General features: G+C 46.7%; 2 protein-coding genes across 2 annotated transcripts; one reads left to right on the top strand and one right to left on the bottom strand.

Annotated features, from left to right (window-relative positions):
- Positions 1-1,649: 1,649 nt before the first annotated feature.
- Positions 1,650-3,113, bottom strand: LOC131209503 (pyridoxine/pyridoxamine 5'-phosphate oxidase-like). The gene is made up of 3 exons (XM_058202588.1): positions 3,001-3,113; positions 2,772-2,928; positions 1,650-2,668 (listed from the first exon to the last, which is right to left on the bottom strand). Exons 1-3 carry the CDS (start codon positions 3,044-3,046, stop codon positions 2,146-2,148), a joined length of 726 nt encoding a protein of 241 aa, XP_058058571.1. The 5' UTR covers positions 3,047-3,113; the 3' UTR covers positions 1,650-2,145.
- Positions 3,114-4,320: 1,207 nt separating this feature from the next.
- On the top strand, positions 4,321-6,203 carry LOC131209763 (arrestin domain-containing protein 2-like). The gene is made up of 4 exons (XM_058202897.1): positions 4,321-4,799; positions 4,886-5,065; positions 5,357-5,542; positions 5,707-6,203. The coding sequence occupies exons 1-4, from the start codon at positions 4,344-4,346 to the stop codon at positions 5,881-5,883; spliced, it is 999 nt and encodes a 332-aa protein (XP_058058880.1). The 5' UTR covers positions 4,321-4,343; the 3' UTR covers positions 5,884-6,203.
- The last annotated feature ends 7,866 nt before the right edge of the window (positions 6,204-14,069 follow it).

The following is a 14,069-nucleotide window of genomic DNA, read 5'->3' as shown; positions in this document are numbered from 1 at the left end:
TGTAAAATTGAATGCCTATACAGTAACTTTATCATCTAACGCTGGCGTACTTTCGTCTACACGCGATTAACGATATTTACGAGCATTAGTTTCCGTAATGGTGATTCCGTGTTTGAATGTTGCTTTCGATAGTATAGATGTAATGTGAGGGGTAAAGTAATCGCAGAACATGTTTAGTGAAGGGTCGTGGCAAAATTTGAATGTAATTCCTGACGCAAACTAGTTGCATCACTTCTAAGTGGCCCTGGAGGCATTAATTGTACCATTGTCCTAGCTGTAGAGACAAAATGTGGCGAACGAAGCGGGAGAACAAAATCGTAGTTTCTTTACCATACCTGTTTGATGTGCGTTGATAGTGTAAGTCCTTCCTGTTTATGAAACCCGCTCCTCACAAATTAGTGGTTCAGTGTTTGGTTGAAATGTGTATAAACAATCGTAGAAAGTTAAGCTGTTGTCAAGCAAAACAGATATCTCCCATTAATTGTGATGTGATCCAAAGCTGAACTGAATTCTTCTATAGTTTCCTCAGCATTTAAATCAGCTTCCCTGCAATTGAACCTCGGTTAGCTTCTTGTTATGTGATTCCTTTTCGTTAATGCATTCCACGATCGCACTCACCGAGGACCAAACCGATAGCGAGCGAGGAAACAGACCCAGAGGCTTTAGTACCGTTCAACTTTCCCGAGCTGTGCTCTCCTTATGAATGTACAGGAAACTGTCCCCTATTTATCAATGCTATTTGTTAATGTTTTTCGAGTTTTCTAATTTGTCTCAATGTAAAAGCAAACATAACGCAGTCGAATACTACGGGTATTACATTACACGAATATGAACATTTCATGTTAACCAAAAGCAGAGTGAAAAGATTCAGTCGCTGGAAGCATATTGTTATGCAATGGCAAATGTGTAGCATAAAAGGTTGACAATTATTCTTGAATCACGGAAAAACAACTTACAAAATATGTACGCAACACGCACTGAAAGAACCAACGTTACATTCCTGCTCCATGAAATTTTCGTCCTCCGCAAGAATGTCTAGCTCCCAGTATAGAAGACTGTTTGGTTGGGCACAGATACGATAGAGCATTCGTGTTTGTTTGTTGCCCTGCATTTCTGGTCCACTACATTCCAGTGGATTCATGCAGTCAATTATCCAGTATATTTTACAAGAAAAATTATCATTCGCAGCTTGTTTCTCGTTTCTTTGAAAACTTTCCAACAGGACAATGGACTTTGTTTCGAATGTTGTGAGTAAATGAAACCATTGATGGTTCAACATATGCTGGATTTAAATATTAAAGAAAGTGAATGTTTACGGTTAGGCAATGGAAAACTTTCTACCGATATCATTGCATGATTCATACTTTTCAGTTTTACTCAACAATACTTAATGTTCAACAGCTCAAAATCTTGCCCTGATGCACCCATTATGCTGGATGCTTTTATATTTTCGATGTTAAAAGCATTCCTTTAAAGAACAAGCTGATTATCAGTTTACACAAGGTAATTTAATATATAAATGATAGCATTTGAAGCATATAAATATTGTTACTAATAAAATGAGAAACAAAAAAAAATTTCTTTCACGGTTCGCCTGGACGATATAGCTAAACATAAAGATATCCCGTTCCGAACCATAATATGTGCATTTCAAATTAAAAATATGTTCTACAAACTGTCCAAGAAATGTATGCAGCCATAATATTTCTATTTTCAATTTCCGTGCTTTTACTCATTAATAATAACTTTGTTCACGAAATCTCATTGTTCACAAAGTTAAGAATAACTTATCGATTAGAGGATCTTACTTTCTAAACTGATAACAACAAAAAGACTTGTAAATCTTTACTACGAAGCACCTAAAACAAATAGAAGCTAAGGGCTCATCCGCATTCAATGACGTCGTTTTCTCCAAAATCAATATTGCAATCCAGCTCAAATGGGAGCCGCACATAATTTTTAACTTTTATTGCAATAACATATGGTGCATAAGACTTCCGTTTCTCTGAGACTGGGAGGTACTGCAAGATAAGACGGTTAAATAAAGACTAGGGTATAGGCCAACAATGTCGCTATTTTAATATTCTATCCGAAAGATCTGCAACAGATGGAAGACTTTCTATGTCGTCGCAACGGTAAGCACGGTTATGGTGCCAAACGTTCGTAAACCCAATCACTTTCCCCTTGATGAAGCAGCACACCGTCGACGCGTTCATCTACTTTGAGTGCCTTCCGGAAACGAATGCGATCGTGCAAACGGTTGGTTTGGCCCTGCCAAAACTCTATGGCCTTCGGGCGAACTAAATAACCGCCCCAGTTGGGTAGCGGCACTTCAGCGTCTGGACCCAGTTCTTCCTTGAGCGCTCTCTCTTTCTTATCGAGAAATTCACGGTTCGGGATCGGTTTACTCTGCGGACTGGCCACCGCACCGATCTGGCTAGCACGGGGACGGGTGTGGAAATACGCCTCTGAGGCATCCCGTGAAACACGTTCCGCTATTCCTTCGATCCTCACCGAACGTCTAAGCGGAAGCCAGTAGAATGCCAATGCTACGTTGGAGTTCTCTGTTAGCTCATCCGCTTTGCGGCTTTCGTAGTTTGTGAAGAAGGTAAACCCATCGTCGGTCACGTCTTTGAGCAGAACAAACCGGGCCGAAGGAACAGCATCTCTGAGAAGCCCGGAGCGAGCGGAGCGAGAGAAGCCCGTTATCAGTCAAATGCCGGCAACGTAAAAAATATGACGGTCGAGATTATTTTATCGCACTGACTTACTTTGTTGCTGTTGCCAAGCACATCGCGTTCGGTTCAATAATTTCTGGAGTGTCGCATGCCTCTTGCATCCATTTCCGGAACAGACTTATCGGTTCCTTTCGTTCGATGCTGGATTCTAGAAAGATCTCTTTCTCCGATTTGTACTTTATGCGGAGTGCTGTTTTTCGATGAAAATATATAATGGAATTCATTTCGTGGAGCTACCCGTACCTATTTCAGATGTACTTACACGCGAGATCTACAAACGACATTCTTCTGAAGAAAAGTAATCGCATAAAGGTGAGATTAAACTGAACCGAACCGAGAATCGTTAATAATTCGTTCGGCTAGCGCATCTTTATTGTGACATTTTGTCCGTGCCACGATAAAGATATGAAGTAAACAAAGCGCTGCACGAAAAGTGTCTAGGGGCAAAAACACTAAATTGGTATTGTGAATATTGTTTATGTACTTGATAGTAATTATTAAGACAAGCTCATAAACTCTAGATATTTTTCGATCTTTTGCAGTTGTTTACTTGGACGAAAAAGCACACGATGGTGAAATATACTACAAGAAATTGTTTACTGGATTACTCAAAAAACTTTTCATGCACGTTGTGACTGTAGCACAGAATGGAATAACTGTTATACGGAAGCGCAGGGTTGACAACAAACGTTGGAAGCATCAGAATGAGTGTTTTATTTGTGTTTAGAAATATTTTAACAGACAAATCAATTTCTTTCACATGAGAAACAAAGTACAATTGTGTAATTTTAGTGGTAAATCAAATCAAAGATGTTGTCTGTGTCAGAAGCGCCTCGCACAGATAGCCCCGTGGTCGAAATTTGTCGGTAAAATCACAGAAATAATCGAAGTTGATCGCCCAGGAAGTAAAAATCGACCACAACACTGTTTTGCCACACCAATTAACACCAAAAAACATTGGAAAGCAGAAGAAAGTTAGTTAGTTCCATCAGAGCAATCCAAGGTAACTTCCACCAAACAATTATCACCTTTTCCTCGCATTGCAAAACTTGCTGACTGATTAGAAATTAGGGTCAAGAGAAGATCGATTACTCGATTGAATGGATTAGTACAGTTCTTTCCCAATAAGGATCAAGACTTTCATAAGAGAGGCTACTTTTAGACAATTATACAAATGGTGCATATTTGACCCAAATCGGACAATCGGAAACACTTTAAACAAAGTTTTTAATTTCAAGCAAAAATAATGAGTTTCTTTTCCCCCGACCAACTATTACTTATACAGATCCATCAGATTTATATTGCTTTAAATTACGGATGTTGATTAACTCCGACGGAGCTTTTAACTCTGGGATCCCAATGTTACCCGATGGCGACCCCAACCGTGCGCTTCTCCGCCATGTACGAAAGTGGTTCTCCGAACGCCCACTGTCCAAGTTCCAACGGCGGTACCAGAATGGACAGCAGCTCGTGGTTTCAGTGTGGAGTTGGATTTATCCGCGGAACGTTATCGAAGTGCGTTTCTCTGTGATTGACAGTGACTCTCTGTGAGAGTGAAACTGTTTCAAACAAGGCACAACCGGGGACACTGGGTCCTGCGTGGAAATGTCGAAAAAGTTGACCAAATTTCAAATCATTCTCGACCGTGGCACCTTGCTCTATCTGCCCGGCCAGGTGTTGTCCGGCCGGGTGTTGCTGGAAACGCAGGGCAACACGGCCGTGCTGGGGCTGCACTTTCACGTGCTCGGTGAGTGCACCGTGCATGTGCCGAAAGGGCGCCGTGATCGCTCGTACGATAAGGAGAATTACATCGACTTCCGCATGAAGCTGCTCGATGATTTCGACAACAAGCCAATCCTGCTGTCGCCGGGCATCCACTGTTTCCCGTTCAAGCTCGGGCTGCCAGTGTCGCTGCCCTCCACCTTTCTCGGCCGGCACGGCTGGGTGCAGTACTACTGCAAAACGAGCCTCCAGGAAACGTCCGGCATTTCCCACAAAAACCAACAGGTGTTTATAGTTCTAAATCCCATCGACCTGAACCTGGAGGTGCCCATCATGAGCGTAAGTGTCTGTGAGGTGCTGGTGGCGACGAGCAAAACACACACCGAACCGCTAACTCTGGCCGCGTCTGACCCTCGGTGTTCCAGAGTCCGATGGAGGTGAACGTCGATCATCGCGTAGGCGTCGGCTATATCGGTGGAACCGTCCGCTGTAACGTGGGCTTGGACAAGCGGGCGTACATTCCGGGCGAGAGCATTCTGCTCACGGGCGAGGTGTCCAACCGGAGCAACGTGACCGTGAAGCTGCTTAAGTATGCGCTCATCGAGGTGAGGTTACTTCCCACGTCGCGGCTGAATCGAGTTGCTGGCTCGAGTCCCCTAGAGCCGCGACCGAACCGTAACTCTTGCCATTCCGGATCGGAATGAAAAGTAATTGCACGTTGGACAAGCCGAAAGGTGGGCGTAAAAGTCGGAACGAAGCTTGATTAAACGGAGCATAATTGGATGGAGAATGTGGCGCTTGTGCGGGTGCCGGTGTTTGAACGGATTTACGGCACACCAACTCCATTATCTTACGCTTATTGATGTAAATTTCTCGCTCCGGTCGGTCGGTTGCAGACGGTGCGATACTTCGTCCACGGCAAGTCGGTACACCAGGAACGCCGGGAGCTGGACGCTATCGTGCGGGATAAAATCAAGTCCGGCGGGCGGGATGTACTGCAGAACGGACACCTCACCGTGCCGCCGCTCCCACCGACCAACCTGCTCGGCTGCCATCTGATCAAAGTGCAGTACAGCGTCTGTGTAAGTTTGTGCTCCCCTGGCCATGGCGTAGGTGTGAATGGCGTCACATCCCGGAGCGCTTTGCACGCGTTCCGTTCACATGTGGACGGTCCGCTTTGGGGCCGTTCCCGGTTAACCGTAATATTTAATTTGATTTTCCCATCACACCCGTATCCCGGTTGCAGGTGCTAATAGAACCGAACCTCATGGAGCGCCAGGAAGCCATTCGGATTCCCATCACGCTCGGGACGTACCCGTTCCGGCGGGACGACGAAAACCTACAGGAATGGGTTGATAACTATGTGCAGTACCCGGCAGCGCTGCCCGTGTCCCGTGGCACACCGTTCGAGGTGCTACACTAGACGGTCCGCCGGGCCGCCCCACTGAACCCTTTGCTGATTGAACCGTCCGTTGCCTTTGCGGGACCCTGATAATCGTGAACAAAATTAAATGATCGGATTATGCGAAGTTCCAAATAATGCTCACGGTCAACGATGCTCATCACATCACTCAGCATCGAACTAGCTGTTGGGTTCTCTCTAATGTTGCTTCCTAACCCGTGTAGCATTAACGAGGTAGTAGTTAATGCGATAAACGACACTTTGCTGACAAGAATAATCATAGCTTATGGATTACAGGATTCGAAATCACACTGCTGGTGTTTTACAATTTTTGAATACGTCTGTCAATTACAGTGCCAAAATGTTGGTCATTTAACTGCCATTTTAGAAAAGCAATCCCTCAACAACGTGTTAACATTATTAAAACTTTCGGAAAATTTTCAATAAAAAAACATTAAAAACTTTAATTTTCATGTGTTTGTTATACGTTGGGTTTTGGAAACTACGCACTACGGTGACCCTGTCTGATCTGATAATCCGTTTGCTGCTTACTGACGGCTAGTGCAAAGTAACGACGCACGATAGGTTTCCAACTTCCCTATCAACCACAGTTCCGTCACCTATTTGCCAACTCCTTTCTGGTCCAATTCCCCCGGGTGGAACGAGTGTCGTGGCTTAGGGTGCATTTGGCCTGTCAATGTTGATTGTGCGAAATGCTGCGTAGTTCGAATGGACGTATCTTATCCGTACTCTGTGATCTATTTCGATTACACCGTACTGGATTGGGCTTAGCCGTATGGTTCGATACACTCTGTTTGAACAGTCAATCCTTTGCCACCTGGTTGGCACAGTTGGTTGGTTGGTCTTAGGTTGCAATTTAGTAGTGCCAACGAAGTCGGTCCCATCAACCGGTCTTTGTTTCGGCTACCGGTGATCAAGGGGAAAACAAGGAAGAAAGAAATTATTTGAAAGACGCAAACATGGCGTCCATCTACTACTGGACTTCAAAACCCCAAAACGGCCTCAAACGGACAAATGGACTGTTATCCTTTGAAATGGAATATATGTAGCTCACATCCGCCCGTTGGCAGAGTAGTCGGTGACGCTCGTCGTTGTCACGCACGCTGGCACCATGGGTTTCCGAGAATTCCCTCAACAACCCGCTCGGTGGTTGTAATTGCCGAATAAGAAGAATCACTTATCACGGCCGGGGTGCCAAAGAGCAAGAACAAGAATCCTTTGAAGTGAGATGTTATCTAGTTGAAACCTAACGTTAGCTTACCTCGTCACTATCGTTACGCTGGACATTGATGTAGTAAAAAATGAGCACGGTTGTGTTTTGATTGATTGGGGAAATTATTTGCACTGCTCGCGTTGCACGTGGATAACCGTACGAATGGCCGCACACCAAAGACCGGCGGCCGGCTCGCAGGATGCTTCTTTTTCTGACAGCTGTGATTCACTACGACCAAAGGCTAGCATTTCGGTTTTTTCGCGCTCACTTTGGGGTTTTCGGGCGTTCGTTCGAAGCTCCTAATCTCAGCAACCCAGGCAAATAGTACCAGCCACCAGTCGCCTCCATCGCGGGATCTCACGCAGTGAGTGTCCGCGTCGCGCGCCGTGTTCATCCGGAAGCTTTCCGAAGGCAGCGCTCCGGTGCTCGTTTCGAGAACGCGTGGACTAACCTGTGGGACCCGCTTCGGGACGGATTGAGCCTTCGTCGGGTCAGTTGTGTGCGAGACTTCCGCTGGTTCGGCAGCGGCGCCAGTTCGCTCCGTTAACGTCAATCCGAGTGTGCCGTTGGCCTGTTTACATCTTGCTGCTGCAGGTCTGTCGGAGCATGTCGGGCTCGCGCGCGTGTGGTTTGCATTCGATTTGTGCGTGAAATTCCGTGCTGTAACCAAGCCGTCCAGGACCTCCGTTCCGTGTTTCGCGTGGTGAGCGACCGGAACGGAACGAAGGGGGGGTGAATGAGTTCACGGGCAATCGAGTGCAGTGTCCCCAGCGAGGAAATTGGATTGCACGGCGGCCCAGCCAGGAGTGTGCCAGGCCAGGATTAAATATGTGATGCACCCGCGATGCGCGAGTTGCATCGCGTGGTCGCACATACACAGTGACGGGGAAACGTGCAGGAAATGGACCATCAGATCGCACCACCCGCAAGTGGGTGGTGCGCTCTGAAGGAAGCATGCCCCTCACAGCGATCACGACCCTCGTCCTGGTCCTCTCGTCCAGCGCCATTGTCCGCCAGGAATGAATGCGTTCGGCCGGGGGTGCATCCGCGAGGATCTCACGACCGGCAGCACACGACCACCACGCCACGGTGTGCGTACGGTGGTGGTCGTTCGTCTTACAGGAATCGGGAAGCGCCGCTTGCAGTTAGGTGGTGCATCCGGGCGCCCGGAAAACCCGAAAGTCGAGCGACAGTAATGGCGCCGACGGCGTGCTCGAATCTCTCTCTCTCTCTCTCTTTCCCTCTCTGTTCGCGTCGTGCTTGATCGTATCGTGTGTCGCTCGCTGTGATGGTGTGCTGTCGGGTCGTCCTGGCGCGCGCCCGTGAAGCAAGTGCAGCAGTACTGGCCAAAGGCGGTTTAAATAATAGATTGAATTTTGCCCCAAACGAGCCCTTTCCGCCCGACATCACGCGCGCATGATGCCGTCTCGTCCTGTGTCCAGCTTAGAGCGGATATTGCCAGCGGTGCTCGTTACGCGCGGCGGATGACTACGGACCAATAAAACGGGCGCCATAGTTCCTCCTAGTAAAACCGCGAGCGCGCGCGCGCCTGTGTATGTGTGCAGTGGGTCGTGGGATAAAATTGTGCACTCGGAGTGCAACACTTCCCACTGCTACGGGTGGGGGGATTCCAGGGATCAGGGCTCGTATCGGCGGCGGTTTCGTCGTCGGTGGTGATTCCCGTACTGAAACCGTTTTATCTACGCGTTTAGTGTGCGGCACCGGAAGTAGCCAAATGGATGCGGAAGTTCTGCACCGTTCGCCGAAAGTGTACGTGAGAGAGGCGTAAAAGAGTATTACAACTGAAAACGAAAACAAAACAAAAAAGAAATACATTGAAACGCAGTTCCCGCGGCTGCGATGGAGCGCCATGGAGCGGCTGCACTCGTCTAACGAACAAAGGGTAAGTGATCCCTGTTCCAGGATTCTCTCTCTCTCTCTCTATCTAAGTTTGCCGATGTGGCCGATGGATTCCACCCACTTTCGAATGGCAGCGTTTTTATTTGTTTTTAGTAGCTCACACAGAAGTTAGGCACGTTTTCGGTTAGAATTGGACAAACCCAATAACTGCCAGGGGCTGGGTTACAACCAGGTTATGGAAAGTTGGTGCCGTTTCATCGTTTGCCACTACTTATGAGTTCTGTGGATTTTATGAGGGTTCAGGCGACGAACAATGAGGTTGTCACAATCTCAATAGTTAGGACGTGAGAGAAACCACACAATCCTCCATCATCCTATCTCGAAATGGACTGTGACCAGTTCATCCTGTCGAACTAACAGACAAACAATACAATACCGATCACAAAGACATAGCATCGCTCGTACACGTTAGTAGCGCTCGAATCTAATGATGGGTCGTTACATGTTAGAACTAGGAGCCAATCTTAAGGACTACCTCTTTTTCCGCTTACTTTCATGATGAATGAATCCCAACTAAAATTGGGACCAAACTCAAGAATGCATCAGAGTCCAATTAGCAGGAACTTTCCGACAAACTGGCCGGTAAATATAACAGGTGGCTGGCCGCAAATTCAGTGTTGCGTCTGTGAGTCAAACTCTCCGGCAACTCACCGTTGTAGATCTAAAATGGAAATTAAAATAGAAGGAATCCAAGCTCGAGTTGGTTATTTTTCACTCACAAAAAAGTAAGCGTTTCATTTTCCCAAATTAATTTTAGAGTTTTCTCAATTTTATCGAAACGCGGTCCAGATGTTCCATTTACGAACACAAAAAAACACATTCCACAAACCTGAAGGCCGTTCAAAATAGAGGAGTTTCGGCAAAACAGGGCCATATTACGAAAGTTTGTTGACCAACTCGCTTACGGACAATGTCGTGCTACACTGTCTTAGGTTCTGGCTTTTTTTTAGCATCTGAAGGCATTTTATTATAATTTGCGGGACCTCGAGACGGGCTTGAGTGGCCGGAAACAAGAAGCGGTCAGTTTGATCCGACAACGCATATTTTTAGCCGCCAGTGTAAATCTGCGGCCTAATGCTACGCAGAGGACGCAGAGAGAATGTAGGTAGACGGATATCAAAAATCGTAATTTTGAAGCTCTCCCCCGGGGGCACGCGGCCGTTCGCTTGTCCGCCCTGTGAACCGCGATGCGTTTTATCCCGGAAGCTCGACCAGCGGCCCTGGACACCGGCCGGTGTGCCGGCTAATGTTACGGTTTACCACCTTAATGGCCCGGGCGAGGCTGAAGCTGAGGCCGTTTGCAACCTTTGGGGTGAGCCGCACGGCTCCAATCATTATGGCAACCTTTTTACGCTCACCCGAGAGCTGCCCACTCCCGGGCAAGTGTCATATTTCATGTCGAAAGGAGATAAACCCAAGAACCCTTGGTTCGGCGGCAGATGGGCCCGGCGATCGGTAGGGCAGAAAATAGCAAATTAATCGCTAATAGCCCTTACCCGCTGACCGGCCGCGACCGGGCTGACCCTTCGGCAGGGCCAGCGGTGTCCAGCGGTGTCCCTAGGGCGCGATGGCGATGTTTATCATCACCTGACAGTAAGTGGTGCTTTCATAGCGAAAGCGCCCTCATCCGTGGCGTAGAAATACTCCAAATGGCATAATCTTCGCATTACGAGGATCTAAAGGCGATTAAATGGTAAACTTTGGGGCAGCCCACCGAACTTCCCCATCGGAGCAGCGGGGATCCGTTTCCCGTTTTCATCGAAGCCTATTGACCGTAATGGGATCGATAATTAAATGTACGTCCGAGTCGTCAATTTATTGGTGATTAAAAAGTTGTCGATAGTGTAACAATCGTTTTATTACTGCCGTGGTATCAATAGATACCAACGGGCCAATAAGCGCCACTGCAGACCCATTTGGATCGGGCTGAATGGTTGATTGGATTAATTAAAGAAAAAAAAAACCAAAGCTACGATGAAAACTGTTGCACGACTCCATCCAGGAGCTACAGGTCCACGAACTAGGACCGTGGCGTCCTGGCCAACAACGGCACCGGGTTGGGATAATCAGTTCACAAACACAAACACCCATTGCAAACCGTAACATTTCAGTTAATTTAAAGTTTGGCGCACAGCGGTGACCACAGGCCCTTATCAACTCATTAACTCTGTGTCGCTCCTGATAACTTTATTCGAAGTCTTTCCAGTCCGCTTCCGTACCGGAGCTATTCGACCGCACCAGCAAACAGTCAAATCGAAACGGACCATGGTGTGAAGTCCATTAGTGGCGCAGCATAAATCCCCTCGGGCCAAAGTTTGTTCAGCCCATCTGCATAAACAGCGCAGACGAACGGTGCTTCTTGGAGTATTGTGAAACCAACAAGACAAAGTTTCCTTCGGTTCTATCAATATAGGATCGCGGGATGCTCGCGGAGTGCGGAGACCTTCTGCCGTGGGCATGGCGATGACAGAACAGAACCGGGCAAATTATCTTACTTTATTGCCCCGAAAGTGTGTCAGAAAGCCGAACTGCTCAATAAAATCGCCCCACAGCGGCGATGATTTATTAGACACGGTCGGCAAGCGTTTTTACTTCATGACAGTAATTGACGGTAATGCGCGATTAGGAAGTAAACAGATTCATCGAACTCTAAAATGCCTTTCAAGTGGCTCCATTAGGCGCAGAGTATAATCGGTAGAACTAGCTGGAACTGTAGTCATCACATTAAAATATTGTGACTTTCAATTAATTCATGGGGTTTTACCGTACTTATTCATTAAATATCACCAAGATTTTTTTTATGAAATATGTACGCTAGTGACCGAATCGTTATTGGCGATGATAAGGGAATTCATTACTGGAATCCTAAACGTAAAATGGCCTTGGATACAACCTTTTGAACCCTGTCCACCGCAACCAAAGCGAAATATTCACTGCACCAATGTTACGCTGTGCATATGGTGGGATATGAGAGGTGTTGTGCACTATGAGCTTTTAGAACCTAATGAAATTATTGATCGACAACATTATCGACAACAATTAATGCGTTCAAATCAAGCTTTGGCCATAAACCGATCAGAATGGGATAAAAGGCATTAAAAACTAATCTTTCAACATGACCACGCGAGGAGTTCTATCAATACGGAATCGTGCAAGATCCCTGATCTACCGGATCCAACCGGATGTTAACTAATGATGCAGGCTAGTGATTTTTAATCGATAGCTTTGCGATGAGTTCACAGTAACAGTAGCGTAGACGATAATGCATCAATTCGATAATGGTTTTTTGACAGGAATTGGGTTGCACACCCGGGATCGTGTTGATTGCGTCGCTAATTGCACAACGAACCTGCGGCAACAACATCGGTCGACATCGCGGTACACTTCGCGCGAAGAACTGGTTTGTTTGAGTGAACTGGCCCGAGTGCACCGACCATTCAGAGCGAGTGTTTCCCACGGGGCAAAGTCACTCGAGTCGCGTGCATAGAGTTGAAGGGTACAGCTCGTGCTGCACAATGCTGGACAACATAATCCTTTACCGTTTCTATTCATTCTGCTACTGTTGAGCAATTCTCTGTGCCCAATTAACCGCTTTAACCTTTTAATTCCCGTACGTTAGAGAAGTATAACGTGTGTGTTCCTGTGAGGAGCTTGCAGAAGACCGAAAGCCTAATCCGGTGCACAAGCTGGAGCCAGCTGTGATGGAGGTATGACGTGCCTGGGAGTCCATGCCTGTGTCCTACAAATCTTGCATGCTCGAGCATCCAAGAGCCATTACTAAACTACACGGCCAGTGTTGCAGCCGAGGGATAAAGAGGATCTTGCGTTTTGTTCCGGACTCTTGCCAACAACTTCGGAGCATTCTGGTCAAATCGTTCGGGTTCTTACCCGTTCCCGTAATCAGTGGAACAGTCTAACTCAGTCAGAATCAGTTGTCAAACAATGTCGGAAAGTTGAATCAACATGGCGTTCTGCCTTAACCATCCACTGTAACTGCGTTGACTGAGTCCATGTCTCGATGCAAGAACGTCATGCCGACGGTTCCTATTTTGCATCGTAAGCTGCATTCTCGCTCGACGTTTTTTTCGCGAATTTTTCCCAACTTGGTGCCCAACTTATAAACTTGCCTCGTACAATTTCTTCTCCTTTGCTAGTACGCCGGAAGTGGCTCGCGGGAGAGCAACCTTGGTACTCCAATATTCTTCGCCGGTCTTAATGACGACGTTGTTGAGATGTTGGTTATACACGGAAGCCGTCCAATCCGGGCTTTGCTTAAGCCTACCAGCTGTTCTTTCTACCATTTATAATTGCTGCGAAACAAGAGTTCTGTGCATAGATAAATTAACCGTTGTTAGCTTCAGCGAGCATTTGTGACAACTGTGTACAGTAATAAAGCGCGTCTATTGTGTTCGCGACGTCGGCACTTCTAGAACTAGGACTTCTATTTCGACTCACAAAAGAGTTAGGCAATAAAGTGCTGCGAAAAGTGCTCTTCTCCACCATAATAGTAATATTCCGACATGAACGGAACAACGGAAAGAAAGCCGCTCTACCACGGTACGGAGTCGTTGACACTTCTCCTGCAACAAATTTTCCAACCGCCATGCACACAGCTCACAAGTGTTTCAGTGCTCAGTTTGAATGCCTGCAAACTACCAAGCTGATTAGTTAGTGCCACGAAATAGCAGGGTTCGCGTGGTAACAAACTGTTCAGCCGCCTCGTCTGCATTACAACGTAAAGCCCCGAAACACGAATGCGGTTCCTGCTGATTGCATAATGACCTGGATCTGATTGGGTTTAAGTTTCGCGATAATGCAAGTTGAAAAACTTGTTAACAAGTGCGGCCGAGAACTTTTTTTACGGTTAAAGCCTACAACATACAGATTAGTGCCGCGTGTTTCCTACGATGTTATTGTTTTGGATGATGTGCCAATTCGTAGCGCTAGTTCGTTCCTGCAGAGGTCAAATAGTTGTTACGTGGTAGCATAAATTGAAATGTTTAGGATTGTAGTGGCATATTTTTGGCCGAAATTTTAACTAAATATAATTTGT

The sequence above is a fragment of the Anopheles bellator genome, chromosome 2 (assembly GCF_943735745.2).
Source record: "Anopheles bellator chromosome 2, idAnoBellAS_SP24_06.2, whole genome shotgun sequence".
Taxonomy (NCBI): domain Eukaryota; kingdom Metazoa; phylum Arthropoda; class Insecta; order Diptera; family Culicidae; genus Anopheles; species Anopheles bellator.
Note: the sequence above shows the minus strand (reverse complement) of the source record. Positions and strands in the feature narration are given on the sequence as shown.